The sequence below is a fragment of the Cololabis saira genome, chromosome 20 (assembly GCF_033807715.1).
Source record: "Cololabis saira isolate AMF1-May2022 chromosome 20, fColSai1.1, whole genome shotgun sequence".
Lineage (NCBI taxonomy): Eukaryota > Metazoa > Chordata > Actinopteri > Beloniformes > Belonidae > Cololabis > Cololabis saira.
In genome coordinates this window covers 33,829,172-33,856,797 of record NC_084606.1, presented here as the reverse complement: position 1 = coordinate 33,856,797, position 27,626 = coordinate 33,829,172, and the positions used below count along the sequence as shown (strand labels likewise).

The 27,626-nt window shown below is 42.4% G+C and overlaps 1 protein-coding gene across 1 annotated transcript; it reads left to right on the top strand.

Annotated features, from left to right (window-relative positions):
* Positions 1 to 1,336: 1,336 nt before the first annotated feature.
* polr2a (RNA polymerase II subunit A) lies at positions 1,337 to 26,036 on the top strand. Its single transcript, XM_061709517.1, has 29 exons — positions 1,337 to 1,663; positions 2,398 to 2,530; positions 2,634 to 2,770; positions 3,520 to 3,693; positions 3,790 to 4,071; positions 4,208 to 4,369; positions 4,459 to 4,679; positions 4,793 to 4,925; positions 6,407 to 6,531; positions 6,831 to 7,041; positions 7,491 to 7,700; positions 7,789 to 7,957; positions 8,931 to 9,025; positions 9,126 to 9,329; positions 10,370 to 10,592; positions 11,534 to 11,717; positions 11,816 to 11,987; positions 13,052 to 13,157; positions 13,429 to 13,634; positions 13,718 to 13,981; positions 17,062 to 17,269; positions 17,357 to 17,457; positions 17,543 to 17,647; positions 17,738 to 17,920; positions 18,015 to 18,218; positions 18,369 to 18,555; positions 19,125 to 19,238; positions 19,321 to 19,470; positions 22,609 to 26,036. The coding sequence occupies exons 1-29, from the start codon at positions 1,577 to 1,579 to the stop codon at positions 23,757 to 23,759; spliced, it is 5,901 nt and encodes a 1,966-aa protein (XP_061565501.1). The 5' UTR covers positions 1,337 to 1,576; the 3' UTR covers positions 23,760 to 26,036.
* Positions 26,037 to 27,626: the final 1,590 nt, after the last annotated feature.

Sequence of the window (27,626 nt, the reverse complement as noted above, 5' to 3'; positions counted from 1 at the left end):
GATAAACCGTATAAACGGTACAGGGATTACTCTAGACCATTTTGAGCACCAAGATGTTTTTACAAGCCGAATAAAATACAACCACTCGTAAAATATGTGTGTGATATAACTAATATGGACACATTGGCAACGAAACAGGAGGAAACGTAACAAAAATACTTGTTACACCAGTGGATGTTAAGCTACAAGAAAATCAAACACCATAAAAATAACTTAATAAATACATAACCGGCCGATCTGTGAGTGAATCGTAAAAATAACATTTTTAGTTATATTTAAGTAGGTTTCGAATGACATGAATCGTCCATTAGTGAAAATGAGCCGCCAAAACCGGCTCATTTTCAGTCCTCTGTTGAAACGTGGCCTGGAAAAGTGTTGTCCATTAAAGAGGAAAAAAAGGGAGAAAAACATTGAAAACAGGGTTGCGAGTAGACAACACAGTCCGAGGAAAGATCCAAACCCAACATCTTCTCAAAATGGTCAAAATCCGTCCAAAAAGAATCGTGAAATAAAGATCGGAGGCTTCCCCCGGAATTTCCTGAGCCGCATGCCGAAAATCCAGCCGGTCGGTCGGCCACCCGCAGCACTCAAGGTCGATGCTTGCAATTCAGTTCCAGAAATCCAAAAAGGTATTCAAGTAAAAACCAAAAAAACTATTGTGTATTATAAATAGCGGCGAAATATTCCGGAGTACAAAGTTTTGAGATTAAATCAATATGTTTTTTGACTATTTTCCCCAGTTTCATCCATGGTTTGACCAGGCCTCAGCTCGGAGGCTCTTTTCTTAGAGCACAGGCTGATCCGGAGCGAGACGAACCAGGGAAGAGATTTTTTTTTATTTTTGCTCTGAGGGAAGAAAGTTACATCGGCCATACTCGGCAAACATCGGAATCAGGGTGGGTTTTGTTGAAAATATTCCAATAAGGGTAATTCCTTCACTGCCATTGGCTGTCTCTTTCGCAACACTACATATTAATATCGACAAAGGCCAATCCGGAGAGTTTGGATTGAATATTTATAGTTTTCATGCAAAATATATCAAGTCCCGCCTACTGATTTTCAGCAGAGCCAATGAGAATCAGCTAAGATTAAATCAACGTACGCCTTTAGCTGTGATTGGTCGACGGAGTCGACGTGCGCTCTGATGGGCTGTGCGTCAAGCCGAATTAATTATTTATATATCTGCCTTGAATGGCCAATGAGAGTTTTACTACGGGTTTCTATGTCCCACCTACCGGAGAGTCGGTCCCTGTCTTTCTGAGTGGGAAACCCCGTAGTAGGCACACTGTCTATAAAAGCAAGCGTTGGGCACTTCAACGCTCAGAAGCGCTCAGAGCGCTCCAGAGTACAGATCAAAAAAGGGGAGGGGGACAGAAGGAGTTTAGTGTGAGTGGGTCCAAAACGTAAAAATATCAACTCTAGAGGCAAGCGACAGTTGAGGTCCCTGGAATATCGCCTTCGGAGACTCTCCGGTCACCGTTGGCGGCCTGACCAGAGTCGTGGTGACCAATTTCAAGGCTGTTCCTGCTCACAAAGCAGCGTGCAGAGGAAGGACGCGTCTCTTTGAATAGACGGGATGCACGGACCGCCCTCCGGTGACAGCGCATGCCCACTGCGCACGATCAAGAGAGTTCAGTTCGGCATCATCAGCCCAGATGAGCTTGTAGGTTTCTGTTCGGGGGGTGGGATATTTTAAACTCATTTTACCGACGGATCACACATTTCTCTAAGAGTTACCGGTTAATCGAGTAGTGTAACATGTAAGGCAAAGACATGGTTCTGTTTGCAACTGAGAAGCATTGCTGTTAGCCTAGCCTAGCTAGTTGTTTCAGGCTGGAGCTTGAGCTAACTAGCATGTTGCAGTAACTTCTGAAACTTAAAGCACAACATTTTAGAATAGGATACATGCGATCACATGAATTAAACTCATTATTTATCCATGCAATGTGACATTTAGGGCCATTAGAAGGTTCAAGTTTTGGTTACTCGACTTATTTTTGTGGTCATTACGTGTTGCATTTCATTATGTGTCTCGATGTGCATATGATCTTTTTTCGTACAATGAATTAATAAAAACTAACTTAATAAAAACTAACTAATACATTCAGAAATCCATGTTTTAATTATTTTGAAAATACTTAAATTCAATTTAAGAATAAATACTTACTTAAATTAGTGTATGTTTATAGTAAAACTTAGCTTACAGAAAGTCATTTTGCCCACAATCAACAGTTGATTTGACATTTTGATTTGTTAAATGAAATATTTATGACTGATCTGTCGTGGTTTATTGTAAATATGATAATTTGGGAAACTAAATCAGTTATTCATCTCCCATCTGCACTATTAAATGGTATACTTTAATCAGGCATTGGCCTACATTGTTTTTCTCTCCAGAAACGGATGTCGGTTACAGAAGGGGGGATTAAATACCCCGAGACGACGGAAGGAGGACGCCCGAAACTTGGGGGCCTTATGGACCCAAGACAAGGCGTTATCGAACGCAGTGGGAGATGTCAGACATGTGCAGGTACATCATCCTGTTACCATTTGTTGATATAAGTTGCTCTGGGACCATTGTCTTTATCTGAGGTTATTGACTCGTTATTTCTTTTTTCCATTTGTCCCTTTAGGTAACATGACAGAATGCCCGGGCCACTTCGGGCACATAGAACTGGCAAAGCCAGTGTTTCATGTCGGCTTCGTAAATAAGATTATGAAGGTCCTTCGATGTGTCTGCTTCTTTTGCTCCAAGCTATTAGTGGATTCAGTAAGTAATTCCATCAAAATATAATACATGCTAGGGCTGGGCGATATGGACCAAAATTAATATCTCGATATTTTCTAGCTGAATGGCGATACTCGATATATATCGATATTTTTTCTGTGCCATAATTGGGGTTTCCCCCAAAGCATTATAGCATAGCATCTCTGTTAGCTTCATTTTTTTCTGAGGCAAACCCTTAAAAAAACAGTCAGTTTTAATACAAAGCCTCGTGCCAAATATCACACGGGTACATTTATTAACAGAGGTCTGCACAATATCAAAATGTATAAAACTAATGAAATAAAAATAAACTGCCCGCATATATAGAATAAAAATGCTTCTTGAATAAAATAAAACAAAATCCCTTTCCTGCATAACAATTAAATTAAAATACACTGTGCAATTAATACAATGTAGACAGTAACAGGCAGACTTTTCCACTGAGGTTGACAGTTGTGCAAATAACAAAACATTTGTTCAAATCTCAAATAAAACATTCAAGTCAATTTGTCACAAAATAAGCTATATCAAAATCATTAAAAAAAAAAAAAGAAGCTATATCGATATAAACGATATTCTCTCGTACCATATCGCGTTTGAAAATATATCGATATATATTAAAATCTCAATATATCGCCCAGCCCTAATACATGCTTATTAAAACTGTATATCATGAATATCCAATTGCAGCTCCTCTGTTGCTTTTTTTTTTTAACTTGATGCTTACATTTTTCAATTATGCTTACCTTCAGAACAATCCCAAGATCAAGGACATTCTGATAAAATCTAAAGGGCAACCTCGGAAGCGTTTAACCCATGTCTATGAGCTGTGCAAGGGCAAAAATATCTGTGAAGGAGGGGAGGAAATGGACAACAAATTTGGAATGGAGCAGCAGGAAACTGAGGAGGACATCACCAAGGAGAAGGTATTTACATGGGTTCCCCTTTTTGTCAGTTGAAGTGTCAGCATTGCAGCCGTGGGAAGGCTAATCAAATTTTCTCACATTCAACTCTTAACACAGGGCCATGGTGGCTGTGGACGCTACCAGCCACGCATCAGACGCTCCGGCTTGGAGCTGTACGCCGAGTGGAAGCATGTTAACGAGGATTCACAGGAGAAGAAAATCTTGCTGAGTCCCGAGCGCGTGCATGAGATCTTCAAGCGCATCTCTGATGAGGAAGACGTCATCTTGGGCATGGACCCCAAGTTTGCCCGACCAGAATGGATGATTGTAACCGTGTTGCCTGTGCCTCCGCTGGCTGTGAGACCTGCTGTTGTCATGCAGGGCTCTGCTCGCAACCAGGTAAAGTAATATCCTCCCATACTGAGTGCTTTATGTTTTAATTATGCTATTTCTCTGTGTGTAAAATACACGTTTTGTGTATAATAAGATATCGATGGCTGACTTTTTTTTTTTTTCCATCTCTTCTGTTTCAAAGGATGATTTGACCCACAAGTTGGCTGACATTGTGAAGATCAACAACCAGCTGAGAAGAAATGAACAGAGTGGTGCGGCCGCCCACGTCATTGCTGAAGATGTGAAGCTGCTTCAGTTTCACGTGGCGACTATGATCGACAATGAACTGCCAGGCTTGCCAAGGGTATGTTTAATCGTAGATTTAAGTTTTCTTCTCCTAGTGGGAGCTACGTGTAAGCTGTGACAACTGCTAATTATTCTCTGCTTTCTCAGGCAATGCAAAAGTCCGGCCGCCCTCTAAAATCCATAAAGCAGCGCCTAAAGGGAAAGGAGGGGCGAGTGAGAGGTAACCTGATGGGCAAACGTGTGGACTTCTCAGCTCGAACCGTCATCACCCCCGACCCCAACCTCCACATCGACCAAGTCGGCGTACCGCGATCCATCGCAGCCAACATGACCTTCCCAGAAATAGTGACACCCTTTAATATTGACAGGTAATGGGTTGACAAAGCAACGTTTTTCTAATTTGTTATAATGTATGTTTTTAATGGCGCTCATAAATTTCAAACTGCAGTGTAAACTAATTTATTTTTATGAAATTTATCAGGTTGCAAGAGCTGGTACGAAGAGGCAACAGCCAGTATCCTGGGGCCAAATATATCATCCGTGACAACGGAGACAGAATCGACCTCCGGTTCCACCCCAAACCAAGTGATCTTCATCTACAAATTGGTTACAAGGTAAGATAAAAAATATAGAATAAAGTGTGTTTCTATAATAAAAAGCAGAGGTGTCTTCAGAAGGTGTCAGTAGAAGTATAGATACTAGAGTTTAAAAATACTCCTGTAGAAGTTGAAGTATCAACTCAAGTTTTTTACTCAAGTAAAAGTATAAAAGTACTGGTTTCAAAACTACTTAAAATATAAAAGTAAAAGTAATGTAAGGGGGAAAAAAGCCATTAAGGACAAAAGCCATTGAAAATGAATGCATCTTAGTATAATGTAAATATATTAAAGAAGCATATATGTGTACTATTGAGCATTAACATGTGTTTCAGAGAGCATAAGATATGATGACTAGCTGCCTATAAGTATTGTAATGGTGCAAAAAGTCAAACTTCAGAGACATGTTATCATTTATCCTAACCTTTATTGGAATGTACATCCAAGTTTAGTTGCAGGAATCTGAGGGAACGGATGTAAGAACAAAACTGGACAAGAACATCTGAAACAACCACAACCAAATTCAGGCCCCGTTTACACGTAGCCGGGTATTTACAAAAACGGAGGCGTTTTCATGCGTTTTGGCCGTTCGTTTACACGTAAACGCAGCTCAAAGCCCCCAAAAACGATCATTTCTGAAAACTCCGGCCAAAGTGGAGATTTTCAAAAACTCCGTTTTCCCGTTTGCGTCTAAACGGAGGAAAACGGAGGAAAACGGAGATTTAAGCTTCAGAACGTCACATTATGCACCAGAAACTCACCAGCGTCATGTGTGCGACCTGTGTTTACAATTAGTTTGGCCACCGTCAATATTTTCTTGTATTTTACCTGTTTAATATTCTAAAGTCACACTTAAAAGTAACTCCCCCCCGTCCAGCCTCCTGCTCATTCAAGCCTGTGAGCGCGTCAGCCAGCAGCATGAAGCCTGAATTACGGTTCCGCGTTAAATCGACGGCGTAGGGTACGCGGCGACGCGCAAGGTACGTGCGCGTCGCCGCGTACCCTACGCCGTAGGTTCTGCGTTAATGTAACGCGGAACCATAAATCAGCCTTAACTGGAAGTTACACACGCGTCATTTGTTGATGTTTTTCCAGGATTCTGATTGGCTTGCATGACGTTAAGAGCGTTTTCATGCGGGTCCGTGTAAACGAGGATTTTTTTGAAAACGTAGAGGGGAAAATATCCGTTTTTGTAAATACCCGGCTACGTGTAAACGTGGCCTCACTCTATCCGGATGGAGCAATTTAACTGGATAGTTTTTATGAAAGGCCCAAATGAAATAGAGGCTGTTTTTAAAATGTAAGGAGTAAAAAGTACAGATAATTGCGTGAAAATGTAAGGAGTAAAAGTAAAAAGTCGTCTGAAAAATAATTACTCCAGTGAAGTATAGATAACAAAAATTTGTACTTAAGTAAGGTAACAAAGTATTTGTACTTCGTTACTTGACACCTCTGATAAAATGAAATGTCGTGTCTGACATTGCCTTTTGCTCTTTTAGGTGGAAAGACACATGTGCGACGGCGACATTGTCATCTTCAACCGACAGCCTACACTACATAAAATGTCTATGATGGGGCACAGAGTTCGGATTCTGCCCTGGTCAACATTTCGACTCAACCTCAGGTACCAGCTTCAGACCTCACTGGCTTTTATTGACTGTTACTTATAAATTGACAGCAATTTTAGTGTGAACTAACTTTAGTGTGATGGATGCAATGTTTATGTAATAACTGAGGGTAAGATTTATGTCTTTAATTTTGTCTGAAATCCCTTACGTGTCATATAAAATCCCAGTTTTTAGTCTGGATATTACTAGGCTTAATGCCAGCCCTCATCACTGTTTCATTGTCTTTTTCTATCTAATTAAATGTCATAAATGTGATGTATCATCTCTAATACCCCTTCCTTTTATCTGTATCCAGTGTCACCACCCCTTACAATGCTGACTTTGACGGGGATGAGATGAACCTCCACCTGCCTCAGTCCCTGGAGACGAGGGCAGAGATTCAGGAGCTGGCCATGGTGCCGCGTATGATCGTCACTCCCCAGTCCAACAGACCCGTCATGGGTATCGTGCAGGATACACTCACAGCTGTCCGTAAATTCACAAAGAGAGATGTGTTCTTAGAAAGGGTAAGGAGGTTGTGACGACACCAGCAGATGTTGTATTTCCTTGTACAGCACAGTCTCAGAAAATTAGAATATTGTGATAAAGTTCTTTATTTTCTGTAATGCAATTATCTATCGTTACAAATCAACTGAAATATTGCAAGCCTTTTATTATTTTGATATTGCTGATCATGGCTTACAGTTTAAGATTAAGATTCCCAGAATATTCAAATTTTTTGAGATAGGATATTTGAGTTTTCTTAAGCTGTAAACCATGATCAGCAATATTAAAATAATAAAAGGCTTGCAATATTTCAGTTGATTTGTAATGAATCCAGAATGTATGACATTTTTGCATTACAGAAAATAAAGGACTTTATCACAATATTCTAATTTTCTGAGACAGTCCGGTATAGAGGTCCATTAAATTCTCAGTAACGTTACATTTCTTGTGGATTTCCCCACCATCACAGGGTGAAGTGATGAACCTCCTTATGTTCCTCTCCACTTGGGATGGGAAAATGCCCCAGCCCGCTATCCTCAAACCCCGTCCTTTGTGGACAGGAAAGCAGGTGTTCAGTCTCATCATTCCAGGGCACATTAATGTGATCCGCACACACAGCACCCACCCCGACGAGGAGGACAGCGGGCCGTACAAACACATCTCACCAGGCGACACCAAGGTACAGACCCACCTTTTTTTTTTTATATGTGTAGATTAAAGGAAATTGATTTACAAAGTTTTTAACGTGAACACGAATCCTCTCGTAGGTCATAGTGGAGGACGGAGAGTTGATCATGGGAATCCTGTGTAAGAAATCTCTGGGAACCTCAGCTGGATCCCTCGTCCACATTTCCTACTTGGAGATGGGACACGACATCACCAGACTCTTCTATTCCAACATTCAGACGGTGGTCAACAACTGGCTGCTCATCGAGGGTAAGAAATCTGAAGTGAAAATAACTTAATGGCTGTATGAACATCAGACAATGTATCAGATGGGGATGAATGTATGCACGTGTGTAAATATGAACATCTTGATGCTGTTAAGCCAGATAGGCCATGCAGGAGAAAAAATATTTTGAGAGGGGAAGATTTTTTTTTATTGTGCACTTCGAGAAAAAAAGTCGAAATGTCGAGAATAAAGTTGAAATTTCGCCTTTTTTTTCAACGTTTCAACTTTATTCACGAAATTTAGGCTTTTTTTCTCAACATTTAGACTTTTTTCTCAATTATATTTCAACATTAATATCGACATTTCGACTTTTTTCTCAGCATTTCGACTTTTTTCTTGAAATTATACTTCAACATTAATCTCTGCATTTCGACTTTTTTCACAACATTTCAACTTTTTTCTCTATTTCGACTTTTTTCTCAACATTTCAACTTTATTCACAAAATTTTGACTTTTTTCTCAACAATTCGACTTTTTTCTTGAAATTGTACTTCAACATTAATCTCGACATTTCGACTTTTTTCTCAAAGTGCATAATGAAAATAAAATCTTCCTCCTCTAAAATATTTTTTTTTCCCTCCTGTCTGGCCCTAATACTCTTCCGTACTTTCTTTCTCTAATATATATATATATATATATATATATATTTATTATTATTATTATTATTATTATTATTATTATTTATTTATTTATTTTTTTTCATGTAGTTTTGTTTTTTCAAATCTTGCACTATGGCGGGACGTTGACATTGTGTTAAAAGGGTAGACAAAATAAGCTTGGGCTTCAGTCTACACCTTTTGGTCCTTGCTTGATCTACATGCAAAAAACTTTGTATTGACTACTGACTTCTACAACGTGACCAAATAAACATATCAAACAAACAAGCTGATTGTTGTTTAAAAATGCCTTTGTTGATTATTCTTGACTCAAATGTTGTTTTTTTTTTGTTGTCAATAGGTCATTCTATCGGTATTGGAGACTCCATTGCTGATGCCAAGACATATCTCGACATTCAGAATACCATCAAAAAAGCCAAACAGGATGTGATAGAAGTAAGAAATATTTAGTTTATTCACAAACATCTCTGGAAGCACATGATTATTTAAGTAATGGTAGGAAAAGTTTTATATTTCTCTGCTTTTTATCCGTCAGGTCATTGAAAAAGCTCACAACAACGAGCTGGAGCCAACTCCCGGTAACACGCTGAGGCAGACCTTTGAAAACCAGGTGAATCGTATCCTCAACGATGCTCGTGACAAAACGGGATCCTCTGCCCAGAAATCGCTCTCTGAGTACAACAACTTCAAGTCCATGGTGGTGGCCGGGTCCAAGGGCTCAAAGATTAACATCTCGCAGGTTAGCCTCCTCCTTTTATCTTTACACAAGATCAAACCTGAGTCTGAGCTAGGGCTGGGCGATATGGACCAAAAGTCATATCTCGATATTTTCTATCTAAAAGGCGACACTCGATATATATCGATATTTTTTCTGTGACATAATTGGGGTTTCCCCCAAAGCATTATAGCATAGCATCTCTGTTAGCATCTCTGTTAGCTTCATTTTTTTCTGAGGCAGTCAGAAAAAAGAAACAGTCAGTTTTTTTTTGTTTTTTTTTTTAAATCAATAGCCAAAGTAACAATGGTACATACATCTTCATAACTATTTCGAAGAAAGAAAAAAAACAATAGAAAGATCACTACATTCAGTGACCGTAGTGTACCTAGTATCACTAAAAGAAAATCACAAGTCAAAGATTTTTTTCCCCTTTTTTTTTAACCCCTCCAACATAAAAATAAAATAAAAATAAATGGATATAAAATTATAGCAGGATAAGAATTAATTACGCAACAGTCAGTTTTAATACAAAGCCACGCGCCAAATGTCACACAGGTACCTTTATTAACAGAGGTCTGCACAATATCAAAATGTATAAAACAAATGAAATAAAAATAAACTGCCTGGCCTGAATATATAGAATAAAAATGCTTCTTGAATAAAATAAAACAAGTTTCCCTTTCCTGCATAACAATTAAATTAAAATAACAAAACATTTGGTCAAATCTCAAATAAAACATGAAAACAGATATTGCATCTCTTTGAGCAAATCTCAAATAATTACAACAAGTCAACTACTGTACATTTTACAGATTTTGTGCCAGGAAAACTAACCTGTCAACACTGTCAGGTTTCAGAACACAAAGGTACTTTTTGCCAGCGCGAAGGGTCAGTGTTGATGTACAGTCAATTTGTCACAAAATAAGCTTTATCGATATAAACGATATGGTCTCGTACCATATCTCGTTTGAAAATATATCGATATATATTAAAATCTGGATATATCGCCCAGCCCTGGTCTGAGTTGACATCGCCTGACTCCATCTCTGTCTGTCGTGCAGGTCATTGCTGTGGTGGGGCAGCAGAACGTGGAGGGTAAACGAATCCCTTTCGGCTTCAAACACCGAACGCTGCCTCACTTCATCAAGGATGACTACGGCCCTGAGAGCAGAGGCTTCGTGGAGAACTCCTACCTGGCCGGACTGACACCCACAGAGTTCTTCTTCCACGCCATGGGAGGCAGAGAGGGTCTGATCGACACAGCTGTCAAGACAGCTGAGACTGGTAAGCGCAGACTTCAGCAACATGGACAAAGAGTGCAGAGTAGGGCTGCAACTAAAGATTATTTTAATAATCGATTAATTGATGAAAAAAAAAAAGCATTAAATTCCAACCATTCGAAAACAGAACTGACAGTGCAAATTCACAGTGCAGATAATCTTCAGAAAGTTCACAAACAGGTTGCTCCTTGAACATCCCTGAGCTTTTAGAGTATTGATAAAAAAAAAAAAACTAAATGGACTAACACAGAAAACATACACATGTATGCTTTACATCTGTCAAATATATAAAAATAAAGTGCACAAAAGAGGTATACTTTGTTTAAAAGGGACCTGAGCTGTCAGAACAATAAATACATTATAAAAAATAAAGAAAAATACAAATCAAAAACAGGATTTGTTTGAACATTACAATTTGTTCTCTCACTGCCTTCACTCAAAAAACTAAGGATCTTACCAAGAAGTTTTCTTATTTCTAACCTAAAAATGCCATTACACCTGATAACACACATAACTTAAAAGGTTAGGTGTTTTTCCCACGTGTTTCAATTGAACTTTCATTTGTGTCAAGCAAATTTTAAGTTCTACTTAAGTTTTAAGTTAAAGTCTTGATAAGATTTTGAGTTTTGGCAGTGTTCAAAATAAAATTATGAGACCTGCTGTATTGGAGCACATTTTCTTTTAGTTAAAACTGTAGCGGGAACAGATGTTTAGAGGAACCTATGTATGTACCGGGTTAGAGGGGGAACATATAGGAGAACGGACCACAAGAATATAGCGTGGATTAAAAATAAAAGTTAAGCACTGAGCTACATGTGTCAACGCTTTTAATAATCGATTTTTATCGATTTTATCCATTCGTTGTTGCAGCCCTAGTGCAGAGTACATTTTATTGAGAATTGTTATCGGACAGGACACGAAGACATTTCCGTCTTTTACTTCCAGGTTATATCCAGCGTCGTCTGATCAAATCTATGGAGTCGGTGATGGTGAAATATGACGCCACAGTGAGAAACTCCATCAACCAGGTGGTGCAGCTGCGTTACGGCGAGGACGGTCTGGCTGGAGAGAATGTGGAGTTCCAGAATCTGGCTACGTTGAAACCTTCGCACAAGGCTTTTGAGAAGAAGTAAGCATCGCGCCGAGATGCCGCACGAACACCGTGGTTTTTTTTTTTTTTTTCTCCTTCGAATCAGCAGTTCAACCAACCTCGTCTGATCTGTCCAGGTTCAAGTTCGACTGCACAAATGAGCGAGCGCTGAGGCGGATCCTGCAGGAGGACGTGGTGAAAGACGTGCAGACAAACGCGCACGTGCAGAGCGTTCTTGAGAGGGAGTTTGAGAAGATGAGGGAGGACAGGGACATCCTGCGAGCCATTTTCCCCACCGGGGACAGCAAGGTGTGTGTGAGAAGTCAAAAATACACACACATTTCTGCACTTGCATATATGTAAAACCTGAAACAGAAAGACTTTGACAGGTCAAAACAAGTCTAGTGTTTGGTTGCTCCTGCCTTAGGTTCATTTTTCACATTTTTCAGGGAGAGGGAGTTAATAGCTGACTGATTAAAGGGTTGCACAAGTTCAATAGTTTGCAGTGTGGGTGCAATTGTTTTATTTTTTAGAAATAACAGCTCTCTTTAGCGGACAGTATGCAGTGCTTTGTGAAGATGGTCATGTAAAGTAAATGACAGCTCCGCAGAGATGGGTAGAGGAGCCAAAAATTCTACTCAAGTAAAAGTACTGTTACTTCAGAATAATATGACTCAAGTAGAAGTAAAAAGTAGTCACCCAAATAATTACTTGAGTAAAAGTAAAAAAGTACTTGGTGAAAAAACTACTCAAGTACTGAGTAACTGTTGAGTAATGTCTGATTTATTTATTTAACACAACCATTCAAACAGACAAAAGTACAAAATAATCATCTTCAGGCAAATTAAATCAATAAAATTAATTAAAATGAATAAAAATAGCTTAAATTAAAATAAACTTAAAGTAAATTCAAGTACTTTAATAAATAATAACATAATAAAAAAATAAATTAAGCACAAGTAGCACAAAATGTCAAGCCTTTGTACTTTTCTTTTTTAACCAGAACTAGAACAAGCCCATGAACTCATAGAAACTCTGTGTGTGTTTGAGTGTGTAAATGTCACAAAACAAAAACAAAGATTCTTCCCAAAGAATCACCCAGTGATGTCATGAGATTGACGCGTACGCGGATAAAAGAAAAGTAACAGCTCAACGTAGCCTAATGTAGCGGAGTAAGAGGAACAGTTTCTTCTTCACAAATCTACTCAAAGTAAAAGTAAAAAGTATAGTGATTCAAAACTACTCCTAAAAGTACAACATTTCCCAAAACGTACTCAAGTAAATGTAACGGAGTAAATGTAACTCGTTACTACCCAGCTCTGCAGCTCCGTCCCTCAGTGCTCACTGCTTGCAATTCTCCTTTTCGCCTGCAGGTGGTGCTGCCATGCAACCTGGCCAGGATGATCTGGAACGCTCAGAAGATCTTCCGAATCAACATACGAACCCCGACAGACCTGAATCCTCTAAGGGTGGTGGAGGGTAAGCGCAAAATGATCAGGAGCCGTGCTTCTTTATGAGAGAAAAGTCACTCACTCAGTTTGTAGTTAAAAGGTCATGACCCGACCTCAGATGTCGCACAAAAGGCACAGTCATTAGCGAGGCTTTACGTAGCAAGCACAGGTCAATTTAAGTCTGGTTTTGCTGCCGATGGATTATCACTAACGGCTCTGACAGAGGCGGTGATTACATGTTCCTCACTATCTGAAGCGCTACGTGACTGTCAACACGTGTTGTTTTTGTTCGTCCCCAGGTGTTCACGACCTTAGTAAGAAGCTGGTGATTGTGAACGGTGAGGATCCTCTAAGCAGGCAGGCCCAGGAGAACGCCACGCTGCTCTTTAACATCCACCTGCGCTCCACTCTGTGCTCTAAACGGATGACGGAGGAGTTCCGCCTTTCCACCGAAGCCTTCGACTGGCTGCTGGGAGAGATAGAGACCAAATTCAACCAATCCATTGTATGTTTAGCACATGTGTTTAAGAGTTGTATCCGTTTTGTTTGAGGTAAATGTTTAATAAAAGACCTGCGTCTCTCCTCCAGGCTCACCCAGGTGAAATGGTTGGCGCCCTCGCAGCTCAGTCGCTGGGAGAACCAGCCACTCAGATGACACTGAACACTTTCCACTACGCCGGTGTGTCGGCCAAGAACGTAACGCTTGGTGTTCCTCGTCTAAAGGAGTTGATCAACATTTCAAAGAGGCCTAAGACCCCCTCGCTGACAGTCTTCCTGCTGGGTCAGGCGGCACGAGACGCCGAGAGGGCCAAGGACATCCTTTGTCGACTGGAGCACACCACACTGCGCAAAGTGAGTCAAGTTCCTTCACAGTTTTTAAGTGAATCCACTTGTCATTAGGAATGGGCGATATTTTACCGTTCACAATATATCGTCCAAAAAATTCCCCACGGTAAGAATTTGTCATCTCGCGGAAAAAACAAATTATCGTTGATGACGTTTTTGTGTAAAACTGATTTATGGTTCTGTGTTAAATCCACGCACAACGTACGTGAAGGAAGGAAGGAAGGAAGGAAGGAAGGAAGGAAGGAAGGAAGGAAGGAAGGAAGGAAGGAAGGAAGGAAGGAAGGAAGGAAGGAAGGAAGGAAGGAAGGAAGGAAGGAAGGAAGGAAGGAAGGAAGGAAGGAAGGAAGGAAGGAAGGAAGGAAGGAAGGAAGGAAGGAAGGAAGGAAGGAAGGAAGGAAGGAAGGAAGGAAGGAAGGAAGGAAGGAAGGAAGGAAGGAAGGAAGGAAGGAAGGAAGGAAGGAAGGAAGGAAGGAAGGAAGGAAGGAAGGAAGGAAGGAAGGAAGGAAGGAAGGAAGGAAGGAAGGAAGGAAGGAAGGAAGGAAGGAAGGAAGGAAGGAAGTGGGCCTGAAGGAAGGAAATGGGCCTGAAGGAAGGAAATGGGCCTGAAGGAAGGAAATGGGCCTGAAGGAAGGAAATGGGCCTGAAGGAAGGAAATGGGCCTGAAGGAAGGAAATGGGCCTGAAGGAAGGAAATGGGCCTGAAGGAAGGAAATGGGCCTGAAGGAAGGAAATGGGCCTGAAGGAAGGAAATGGGCCTGAAGGAAGGAAATGGGCCTGAAGGAAGGAAATGGGCCTGAAGGAAGGAAATGGGCCTGAAGGAAGGAAATGGGCCTGAAGGAAGGAAATGGGCCTGAAGGAAGGAAATGGGCCTGAAGGAAGGAAATGGGCCTGAAGGAAGGAAATGGGCCTGAAGGAAGGAAATGGGCCTGAAGGAAGGAAATGGGCCTGAAGGAAGGAAATGGGCCTGAAGGAAGGAAATGGGCCTGAAGGAAGGAAATGGGCCTGAAGGAAGGAAATGGGCCTGAAGGAAGGAAATGGGCCTGAAGGAAGGAAATGGGCCTGAAGGAAGGAAATGGGCCTGAAGGAAGGAAATGGGCCTGAAGGAAGGAAATGGGCCTGAAGGAAGGAAATGGGCCTGAAGGAAGGAAATGGGCCTGAAGGAAGGAAATGGGCCTGAAGGAAGGAAATGGGCCTGAAGGAAGGAAATGGGCCTGAAGGAAGGAAATGGGCCTGAAGGAAGGAAATGGGCCTGAAGGAAGGAAATGGGCCTGAAGGAAGGAAATGGGCCTGAAGGAAGGAAATGGGCCTGAAGGAAGGAAATGGGCCTGAAGGAAGGAAATGGGCCTGAAGGAAGGAAATGGGCCTGAAGGAAGGAAATGGGCCTGAAGGAAGGAAATGGGCCTGAAGGAAGGAAATGGGCCTGAAGGAAGGAAATGGGCCTGAAGGAAGGAAATGGGCCTGAAGGAAGGAAATGGGCCTGAAGGAAGGAAATGGGCCTGAAGGAAGGAAATGGGCCTGAAGGAAGGAAATGGGCCTGAAGGAAGGAAATGGGCCTGAAGGAAGGAAATGGGCCTGAAGGAAGGAAATGGGCCTGAAGGAAGGAAGGAAGGAAATGGGCCTGAAGGAAGGAAGGAAGGAAATGGGCCTGAAGGAAGGAAGGAAGGAAGGAAGGAAGGAAGGAAGGAAGGAAGGAAGGAAGGAAGGAAGGAAATGAGCCTGAAGGAAGGAAGGAAATGGGCCTGAAGGAAGGAAGGAAGGAAACGGGCCTGAAGGAAGGAAGGAAGGAAGGAAGGAAATGGGCCTGAAGGAAGGAAGGAAGGAAATGGGCCGGAAGGAAGGAAGGAAGGAAGGAAGGAAGGAAGGAAGGAAGGAAGGAAGGAAGGAAGGAAGGAAGGAAGGAAGGAAGGAAGGAAGGAAGGAAGGAAGGAAGGAAGGAAGGAAGGAAGGAAGGATATGAGCCTGAAGGAAGGAAGGAAGGATATGAGCCTGAAGGAAGGAAGGAAGGAAATGAGCCTGAAGGAAGGAAGGAAGGAAATGAGCCTGAAGGAAGGAAGGAAGGAAGGATATGAGCCTGAAGGAAGGAAGGAAGGAAGGAAGGATATGAGCCTGAAGGAAGGAAGGAAGGAAGGAAGGATATGAGCCTGAAGGAAGGAAGGAAGGAAGGAAGGAAGGATATGAGCCTGAAGGAAGGAAGGAAGGATATGAGCCTGAAGGAAGGAAGGAAGGATATGAGCCTGAAGGAAGGAAGGAAGGATATGAGCCTGAAGGAAGGAAGGAAGGATATGAGCCTGAAGGAAGGAAGGAAGGATATGAGCCTGAAGGAAGGAAGGAAGGATATGAGCCTGAAGGAAGGAAGGAAGGAAGGAAGGAAGGAAGGAAGGAAGGAAGGAAGGAAGGAAGGAAGGAAGGAAGGAAGGAAGGAAGGAAGGAAGGAAGGAAGGAAGGAAGGAAGGAAGGAAGGAAGGAAGGAAGGAAGGAAGGAAATAAATAAATGAGCCTGAAGGAAGGAAGGAAGGAAGGAAGGAAGGAAGGAAGGAAGTGAGCCTGAAGGAAGGAAGGAAGGAAGGAAATGAGCCTGAAGGAAAGAAGGAAGGAAGGAAATGAGCCTGAAGGAAAGAAGGAAGGAAATTAGCTTGAAGGAAGGAAGGAAGGAAGGAAGGAAGGAAGGAAGGAAGGAAGGAAGGAAATGGGAAGGAAGGAAGGAAATGGGAAGGAAGGAAATGGGAAGGAAGGAAATGGGAAGGAAGGAAATGAGCCTGAAGGAAAGAAGGAAGGAAATGAGCCTGAAGGAAAGAAGGAAGGAAATGAGCCTGAAGGAAAGAAGGAAGGAAATGAGCCTGAAGGAAAGAAGGAAGGAAATGAGCCTGAAGGAAAGAAGGAAGGAAATGAGCCTGAAGGAAAGAAGGAAGGAAATGAGCCTGAAGGAAAGAAGGAAGGAAATGAGCCTGAAATTTTTTTTATCGTAATTTCGAATTTACGTTATCGGGATAATGCCAGAAATTATTGTGATACATTTTTTAGTCCATACCGCCCATCCCTACTTGTCATACTTACGGTATTAAATCAAAATGACCCCTTTTTTCCAAGGTGACCGCCAACACTGCCATCTACTACGACCCTAACCCGCAAAACACGGTCGTGGCCGAGGACCAGGAGTGGGTCAACGTCTACTACGAGATGCCCGACTTTGACGTGACGCGAATTTCACCGTGGCTGCTGCGTATCGAGCTGGACCGCAAGCACATGACCGATCGCAAACTGACCATGGAGCAAATTGCAGAGAAGATAAACGCTGGTGGGTGATTGTAACAGTTGTATTCATGGTTTTACTTACAGAAAGGACTGTCTCTTCCCCTGATTAACACTGAGGTTTCCTTCCAAGGTTTTGGAGATGACCTGAACTGCATCTTCAACGACGACAATGCCGAGAAGCTTGTGCTGCGAATCCGGATCATGAACAGCGACGAGAACAAGTTCCAAGAAGTGAGCGGCGGGGATGTGTTCAGTGACGCGTGTGCGCTGTGGTCTGTTTTCATTTCCATTTACAAGAAACCTTTTGCTTGTCCAGGATGAAGAGGTGGTGGACAAAATGGACGACGACGTGTTCTTGAGGTGCATCGAGTCCAACATGCTGACGGACATGACCCTGCAGGGCATTGAGCAGATCAGCAAGGTAATGGAGAGAATGTGAACACGTGCTGGGACTGCTGGTGTTCACCAGTTAGAGGACCTGGCTGATGTGTGCGACGTCTCCCTCCTGCAGGTGTACATGCATCTGCCTCAGACGGACAACAAGAAGAAGATCATCATCACCGAGGACGGAGAGTTCAAGGCGCTCCAGGAGTGGATTCTGGAGACGGACGGAGTGAGCCTCATGAGGGTCCTCAGTGAGAAGGATGTGGATCCAGTCAGAACAACCTCCAACGACATCGTGGAGATCTTCACGGTACAAAAGAATTTACTTCTTTTTTTTTTTTTTTCTTTCCAGCTGTGAATTATATTTTTCCTGTAAATGCTATAAAACCTCATGTGCTGTGAAGGTCTTGGGGATTGAAGCTGTGCGAAAGGCGCTGGAGAGGGAGTTGTACCACGTCATCTCCTTTGATGGTTCCTACGTCAACTACCGTCACTTGGCGCTGCTCTGTGACACCATGACCTGCCGCGGTCACCTGATGGCCATCACACGTCACGGCATCAACCGGCAAGACACCGGACCGCTCATGAAATGTTCCTTTGAGGAGACGGTACAAGGATTATTTTTATCTTTTCCTTCAAATCATAAATCGTTATTTCTCTGCTGTTATTTTTAGCAAACAGACTTTTTTTTTTTTTTTTTTTGAAAGAGGGGACTATCCTGTTTCTGATGTCTCTGTTTCCTGTTTTCTGGTTCCCAGGTGGATGTGTTGATGGAGGCGTCGTCCCACGGCGAGAGCGACCCCATGAAGGGCGTGTCTGAAAACATCATGCTCGGCCAGCTAGCGCCAGCAGGAACGGGCTGTTTTGATCTGCTGCTGGATGCTGAGAAGTGCAAATACGGGATGGAGATCCCCACCAACATACCTGGCATCAGTGTGGCTGGACGTGAGTGGAGGCGAAACACGTTGAATCTGATGAAAGCTTAATTTGTATAGTACAGGGGTCGGCAACCCGCGGCTCTAGAGCCACATGTGGCTCTTTAGCGCCGCCCTAGTGGCTCCTGGAGCTTTTTCAAAAATGTTTGACCTTTTTATCTTCTTTTTTTCCTTTTTTTTCTCTTTTTTTCTTCCTTTTTCCTTTCCTTTTTAATCTCAACATTTCGACTTTTTTATCGACACTTCGACTTTTTTCTCGAAATTCTGACTATTTCCTTGACATTCCGATTTTTTTCTCAAAATTTTGACTTTTTTCTCAACATTTCGACTTTTTTCTCAACATTTCGACTTTTTTCTCAACATTTCGACTTTTTTCTCGACATTTCACAGTTCGCCATTTGCCTTTATTCTAATACAAGACTTTTCATATTTTTGCGGCTCCAGACATATTTGTTTTTTGTGTTTTTGGTCCAATATGCCTCTTTCAACATTTTGGGTTGCCGACCCCTGGTATAGTAGATATGGTGCAGGTATGTGGATTTATTTTATTTAACCCCTTTTTTTTTTTTCTTTAAACAGCCACAGGAATGTTCTTTGGCTCAGTGCCGAGTCCCATGAGCGGCATGTCCCCTGCCATGACTCCCTGGAATACGGGAGCCACCCCGGCCTATGGCGCCTGGTCGCCCAGCGTCGGTGAGTGTGTACACCAGCATTGCCTTGTTGTTTATTTCTTTCCAGCCGCTTACATTTGTCACCTCTATTTTTGTGTCTCCAGGAAGCGGCATGACGCCCGGAGCTGCAGGCTTCTCGCCCAGTGCTGCATCAGACGCCAGCGGCTTCTCTCCGGGTTACTCCCCAGCCTGGTCTCCCACCCCTGGGTCTCCAGGGTCTCCGGGACCCGTCAGCCCCTACATCCCATCTCCAGGTTAGAAACATGTCTAACACACTGCAGAGGCTAAGGATCTTACCGTGTCCGTGTACTTCGCGGCCATCCGTTTTTTGTTTTGAAATTACAAAATAAAAATGGAGAAATAATCCGTTTCCCATATTTTGTTTTGATAATAAAAAACGGAAAACGGATCGTTATCCATTATCCGTTATCAGATTTCATTAATGTGTTTGAAAATCGAAATTGGGAATTAAAACAGCGAGTGGAAAACTCTTTTCTCTATTTCCTATTCGTTTCCAAGTATACTGAAAACAAGGATTGGACAAATGGGGGGATTGCACATGCGCAGTAGTAAATGAAGAAAGTTGTTTCTGGTTCTTTTGTTGATCTGATTGAAAATTAACAGTTTTCGATTTTTTTTAATGTTGAAACAGAAAATAAATCAAATATGAAACCTGGGAGTGAAACATGACTTTAATCTGTAATCTGTCTTCACTCCGTCATGAAACTGCAGTGATGTTGTGAAAGTCCGTTCAGCTGCAGCGTAAAAAAAAAACAGCGTCCAATCAATAACATGTACTGAACTCTAACATACAGCACCCCCCCCCGTTGGAAATGAATAGGAAACAGAGAAAAGAGTTTTCCACTTGCTGTTTTAATTCCCAATTACGATTTTCAAACACATCAATGATAACGGATAACGGATTATGGATAACGATCCATTTTCAATTAATTTCAATTAAATTTTATTTATATACTGTTTAATACAACAGATGTTGTCTCTAGACGCTTTCCAGAGATCCAGGACATGAACATAAACATAAATATAATTATAAATATAAACATAAACATAAATACCCGAGCAATTATTACTTAAACAATGGCAGGTAAAAACTCCCATAGTGGGAGAAAAGCCTTAAGCCAAACAGTGGCCAGAACGCAGCTCCCGGGGCTCCGGCCTGCAAACATGCACAAAAAAGAGATAAGGGGGGCCAGCACAAGAAACTACAGGAGCGATGGACAAAACGATAGCTATGAGACATTTATAAAAATGGAAATGGAAAAGAGAGGAAGGGAAAGGGAGAGGAGAAGAAGGGTGAGAGGCACCGCCCAGTGGATCATGTCGGTGCCCCCCTGCAGCATAAGCCTATAGACGAATCCGGCGAAACCCGGAAGTCGAGCGGGCCGCCATTACTGCGGTGGCGGCTCCGCTCCTCCGCTCCAACCCATAGACATATATACGTATGGATCTATTACTCCGCTCCCTGCCAGGCTCTCTTAATGTATTTGTATCATCGGAACACTCCTGTCCCGTCACGTGCATTTGTTTTGATAGTGAATGAAGACGGGACGGACTTTCAAAACTACTTTTCTGTTTCACCAAGTGAACAGACGGAACGCAAAAAAAGATGTTAAACTGCTGGAAAGGAACTGGAATTTACCTGGATACCTTAAACAAGGAAGCCAGGGAGCGGTATATGGAGAAAATAATGATTATTAACGGTTTGGATCCATATGAAATCCCTAAAGAATGGAGCTCCGATGAGGATTTACTGCCGCAGTTCTGCACAACCCACGTCTTACTACCTTGTTTAGTGTTTGGCAGCTGCTTTGGTAAATGTTTGACTCGCCATGTGTTTCAATAAATTAGTATAATATAACAACATACAGTAGCCTACATCTTTTTTATTACTCTTACTTCTCTTTTCTTTTTTTTTATGCTGAAGAGGCTCCGATGGCGTGAGCAATATTTTTCTTTTCCTTGTGAGATTATTTTTTTCTTCTGCAGCTACAAATAGAGTTGATATTTTTTCCTCAACAAACTAGTTTTATCTGCAGATTGGGGTTATGTATGTATGTATTCTGTATCATCGGGAGCTGAGATAGTTCTGCCCTTCAATTAGAGACCTGTAATTGCGTTTTTTTTCGTCATCGGACGCCAGGCGATCAATAAAATATTCTTGGATACCTAAAATAAAACAAAACATAAACAGGTAATATTTAATTGTGCAGACGTGCCTCGTAAGGAGAGGAGGTGGAGAGAGCTATATTACAGTGTTTAATCATACACTCCCTTATCTCCCTATTCCTCTCTTCTTTCCTGCTTATCGCTCAAACAAATCATTATTTATAAATTAACATCAGCATTAATTTAAGATACCTTCATTATTTATGGAAGGCCACTGTCTAACATCATCAATCCAGCTATAATGATGCTGTAGAGCGTCAGGTTACAATAACAGCGCTGCGGTGGCAGATTGACACCTGCCACCGCAGCAATGGCGCCGCCGCAAGATGGCGGCGCACACAAACCGGTCGCCGGATTCGTCTATAGCAGCATATCTACCACGAAGCTATATTTGAGACTAACTATTATAGTCTTGTTCTAAAGCTGCAACTATGACTACTGACTCTTACACACTAGAGTTTACACTACCTAGAGATTTACCAACACCAGCTAAAGGTTTACTAAACACTATCTATAGGCTTTACTAAACAGAAAGGTTTTAAGTTTAGTTTTTTAAAGGTGGAGGTGGTGTCAGCCTCCTTAACCCAGATTGGAAGTTGGTTCCATAGTAATGGTGCCTGATAGCAGAACGCCCACCCTCCAAATCTACATTTAGATACTCTAGGAACTACGAGTAAACCTGCACTCTGAGAGCGGAGAGCTCTGCCAGGAACATAAGGCACTATCAGGTCTTGTAAATACTGCGGAGCTGAGCCGTTTTGGGCTTTATATGCAAGTAATAACATTTTAAATTGGATTCTGAATTTTTTTGTTTTTGTTTTTTCTTATCAAAACAAAAGATGGGAAACTGATTATTTTGGATTATTTTGTCATTTCAAAACAAAAAACGGATGGCCGTACATCGGAGTACACGGACCCTACAGTTTGCTCCTGGTCTTGTTTGATTGATGAGATGTGATATTACGGTTCTGATCCTTTCTTTCTTTGTGAAAGTTGAAATCAAACATAATGACAAATGCATTTCGAGAAGAGAAGGGTGTTAAAACTATCTTGGAGGCTTTTTGGGACTTATTTTTATTGGTTTTAAGTTCGAACATCGAGTAAATCATCACAACGCCTCAGTTTTTTATTCGTTTATTCTTTGTTGTTTGTCATTCTGTTAAATGCTGGTATTTTACCCCTGTTTTTTGTTTTTTTCTCCTCAGGTGGCGCAATGTCACCCAACTATTCTCCCACGTCTCCGGCCTACGAGCCACGCTCCCCGGGCGGCTACACTCCCCAGAGCCCCGGCTACTCGCCCACCTCCCCCTCGTACTCCCCCACCTCCCCCTCTTACTCCCCCACCAGCCCCAACTACAGCCCCACGTCTCCTTCCTACTCGCCCACCTCGCCCAGTTACTCCCCGACGTCTCCTTCCTACTCGCCCACATCCCCCTCCTACTCCCCCACCTCCCCGTCCTACTCCCCCACCTCCCCGTCCTACTCCCCGACGTCTCCCTCCTACTCCCCCACCTCGCCGAGCTACAGCCCCACGTCCCCGAGCTACAGCCCCACCTCGCCCAGCTACTCGCCCACCTCCCCCTCCTACTCGCCCACCTCTCCGTCGTACTCCCCCACGTCTCCGTCCTACTCCCCCACCTCCCCGTCCTACTCCCCCACCTCCCCCTCCTACTCCCCGACCAGTCCCAGCTACAGCCCCACGTCGCCCAACTACACTCCGACGTCGCCTAGCTACTCCCCCACCTCCCCCTCCTACTCTCCAACATCCCCCTCTTACTCCCCGACCTCCCCCAACTACACCCCAACCAGCCCAAACTACTCCCCCACCTCCCCCTCGTACTCCCCCACCTCTCCGTCCTACTCCCCCTCCAGTCCGCGGTACACCCCGCAGTCGCCGACCTACACCCCCAGCTCGCCCTCGTACAGCCCCAGCTCCCCGTCCTACTCCCCCACCTCTCCCAAATACACCCCCACCTCGCCGTCGTACAGCCCCAGTTCCCCGGAGTACACCCCCACCTCCCCCAAATACTCCCCCACCTCACCAAAGTACTCCCCGACCTCGCCCAAGTACTCGCCCACGTCTCCCACGTACTCCCCGACCACTCCCAAGTACAGCCCCACCTCTCCCACCTACTCCCCCACTTCCCCCACCTACACCCCCACCTCCCCCAAATACTCCCCCACGTCCCCCACCTACTCTCCCACTTCGCCCAAGTACTCCCCCACGTCCCCCACGTACTCGCCCACTAGTCCCAAAGGCTCCACGTACAGCCCCACGTCCCCGGGCTACAGCCCCACCTCGCCCACCTACAGCCCGGCCATCAGCCCCGACGACAGCGACGAGGAGAACAACTGAGGCGGAGGAGAGGAGGAGACGGGGGGGCAGCTGAAGAACGAGCATCCCCTTTAACCAGCCGCCGGTGGCGAAGCCTCGCCCGCCTCGCAAACACGAAAATCTCCACTCTGCTTCCTGTTGGGAAAGCTGCCTCTCCTTTCCGCCGGTCGCATCGCCCTCCCCTCCCTATCGTGTTCAAAACTGTTATGTGAAAGACTTGAACTGCTTTGCCTGAAGGAAAAAAAAAAGGTTGCCTTTAGATTTTTTTTTTTTTTTTGTCTTTTTTTCTTTTTAAAAACATGGGGTGTTGAAACAAAAACTGAGAATCCCCAGAGGGAATGAACAAGAGCGGAAAATGTGAACATTTAAGGGAATAAACAAAAAAAATCCCTTTTTTTTTAATTTACAGTCCTGCATCCAGTCTCTCATTCTCTAAATGTTGGTTGTTTAGTTGTTCCCGGACAACGTATATATGTTTCCAAAAGCCTTTCTGAGAAATTAAGTAGATTGTATTTATCACTAAGACATAAGCTGTCGAGAAGTTAAGGTTTAGACTTTTATTTTACTGCATCTTTCACAAAGGTTTTTCTTGTTAGACCTTTGACTGTTTTTGTACAAAAAAAAAACTAAAAACAGTTGCTGCCAGTTTTGGGGTTGTTATGGATGAGTGTGACTAAAAACATTCGAGTCATATCGTGTTCATCTATCAACGGCAGAAATGCACATAAAGGAAGAGAGGAACTGGTTTGCGAGGGAGGAAACTTTTTTTTTAAGACGTCGGTACCATCACCCCGGCCCTCTTCCTCCTTTACGCCCCAAAGATGTGAAAGATGTCACAAAAGGAAAAAAAAAAACGCAAACAAAAAAAAAAAATCCCTTTTGGAGACTTGTTCATCAAAAGCATGAAAAAAAGGACAAAAAAAAAACACTCGTTCAGATGTGAACTTTCGATTCACTCTGGAATTTAAAAAGTTTCTAATGAGAAATAGTTTCCTTCATTCTGTCTTGGTTTTGGATCTCGGAGGAAATGGGGAACTGCCGGTGAGGGATACTAGTTTCGGCTTTGCTGCTTTTGTTGTCGTTTTGCAGAAGTAGCACATGTTTGATATGTTTTAAAACATCCCTCGCATATTTTACTAATCTGTGCCCCATTTCTGATGAGCTGAATTGTACACAGTTTTATTCGGGCGACTCAGTTAAACTGCTTATTATTATTATTATTATGAATATGAATCGAGAAAAATTATGAAGTCAATTTTTTTTTCTCTCCTCTTTTGGTGACGATGTATACTTGTTTGTAGGAGGCTCATGTTTATATACTGTGGATGAAGGGGTAGGGGACTGAGAAGGGGGGAGGGTTTTTTCCACCCCCCCTGAAGTTTTTGCTACGATGGCATCTGCTCTTTCATGCACAGTTCAACATTTTTGCATGGTGTTACCAAGTTTTTGACCTCGCTTCAGTTAAACGTTAGAGAGCAGAAAGGCTCTGCCTTATTATTTTTCCTTTTCTCTTTGAAACAAGCAGAGGTTTTCCAAAGAAACATCGCTTTTGGCTTCTCTCTTCAAACTTTACCCACTACATTAGTGAGAACGTTTGCATCTGACGAATTGTGAAGAGTTTTTCTTTTCCTTTCCTACTACTCGTTTGAATCATTCAGCACGGTTTCTTGAACCCGCCGACTCTCCTCCCTCTTCATCCACAGCTGATCCTCGTTTCAGAAATCAGTGTTTCCTTGTATTTTTCTACTAGTGTGTGTACCTGTGATGAGGTGAATCCTGGGGCTGGGGAAGGGAGTACATATTGACTGGGAGTCCTGCAGAGATTAAGAAAAAATACAAACCCATCCAAGTAATCTTTATGGCTATGTCCTGAAAGCTTCAAACCATCTGATTCGTTGGAGGAAAAAAAACGCTTCTTGTTTTGATTTCAATCGGAAGAAAAGCATCTGTCATTCAATGCAAAGCGGGTTTGGTAATTGCACTTATTTTGGTGGGCGTCATTCCCGGATACCGTCACATTTTGTTCTGTTTGCATCCAGCCCTGTTGTCTTAACTGTGTGCCATTCTGTCAGCTGTGGACATCAGGACTCCCAGGGGGAATGAATGATCTGAGTGAGTGCGTGTGTGTCTGTCTGTCTGTCAGAAGGCAATGCAGGGTTTCAAACTCGAATAAAGGCTTCATGTCTGGGTAAAAGAAGGTTTAACTTAAAGTTGCCACTGTACAGAAGTCAAGTTGTTATCTCATTCTCTGTATCTGTTTTTTGCCTTGGTAAAAATCTGAATAAAAGTTTTACTATATGTGTTTTTGATTTTGAACCGTAGTTATTGACACATTCAGTGTTTTGTGCGACATCACTGCCTATGTTTGTATCAGTGATGTAAATTAGCTGAACAAAGGGTCCATAGGATTGGGTTTGATTCACAACCCCATTTAAGTCTCAGGCCTTGCTTAAAAATGTTTGCTCAGATTTTGCACCAATTAGGAGAAAATTACACATGGTAGTACAGTAATGTGGTTGCTCATAAACACCTTTTGTGGACTGCAATTAAGGACAGTTTTGACGTGATCTCATTATTGAATATTAAGGCAACTGTGGTTGTTTTTAGAGCTCTGTTTACTTTTTTTTAAATGATTTTTTTAAGTGCAATAATACAATTTCCTAACATAAAATACCTCTATGAGTCCCCTTGTCAAATATGTGTAATTGGTAATGGGCATGTTTTATTTATTTATTTTCCAACAGTATCTTTATTTGTTTTTCAAAATCTTTCCAATGACACAAAAATAAGAGTGCTCTTACATAAAAGGAAACATCAAGGGCCGCTGAATTATTGTCTAGCAATTGAATCATATTTCCTTACAACTCAGATATTTATAAGATACCATAAAGCAACATTCAATTTAGGTTTAAATGAGAAAAGGAAAGGGAAAAAGAAAGAAAAAAAATAGAAAAATTAAACCCCAAACAAAACAAAAAAGAAAAAATCAAAACAACAAAGGTTTCTCTGTTTTTGAAGGGTTAGCTCAAAGTATTTCACCGTTGTACTTAATTCAGAAATATAAACTCAAATATAATAAAGAAATCAAGTATCAAAGCATGTTTTAATTTTAAAGCTAATTTAGCAGACACTCTTCGTCACATGAGCATTAAATAACTTGTATAATGAGGGAAAACTCCATCACTTGACAGAATCAGAGTTAAAACCGTGGACTTTTTTTTTTTATGTAGTCCGTAAAAAGTGTTGGGACCGGTGATGTTGCGGTGGACGGTAGTTGTAGTGACACACACCGTCCTCTCGGGGGCGCGCTGAACCCGCTGCCTGTGAGCTCCAGCGCCCCCCCGACCGGAAGTGAGGTCATGAATCACCTGTGGAGGTCCAGAGCGATGGATAAAACAGAGTGGCGACCATGGATGTATTATAAAACGGTGGCGACACTTCCATAGGACTCCGTTGTAACCCGCACTTCAGTGTAATTTTCTAACACATTGTGGTTTTTAAAGAGAAAACTTTACACTGCAAAAAACAGAGTGTTGTTGTTTTATCCACTGCTCTGTGGAGGTCCAATCAGAGCCCGCCCCCAATCTGGAACGTGTGCAGGTAATCTCGCGAGAGTGGATGTTGACTGCAGTGTAAAGTTTTCTCTTTAAAAACCACAATGTGTTAGAAAATTACAGTTAAAAGTGTATATTTGTTGAATATCCGCTATGACTGTATTTGGCAGGTATGAATGCAATTAATATTGGAAATTTAGCAATACTTTGAGCTGCCTTTAACATATATAACCTCAATTAGATGATCGTGCTTGTTGTGGCCTACATGGGATCTCTGTTAAGTACTTTTTTTAATGTGAGTTTTCTAAAACTACAGGACTGTCTCAGAAAATTA

Excerpts from the sequence above, each read along its gene's own strand:
- polr2a (XM_061709517.1), top strand. The coding sequence starts at position 1,577 with ATGCACGGACCGCCCTCCGGTGACAGCGCATGCCCACTGCGCACGATC. Across the intron at positions 13,158-13,428 it reads TCCTCTAAGGGTGGTGGAGG|GTGTTCACGACCTTAGTAAG; the intron begins GTAAGCGCAAAA and ends GTTCGTCCCCAG. Across the intron at positions 17,648-17,737 it reads GCATTGAGCAGATCAGCAAG|GTGTACATGCATCTGCCTCA; the intron begins GTAATGGAGAGA and ends TCCCTCCTGCAG.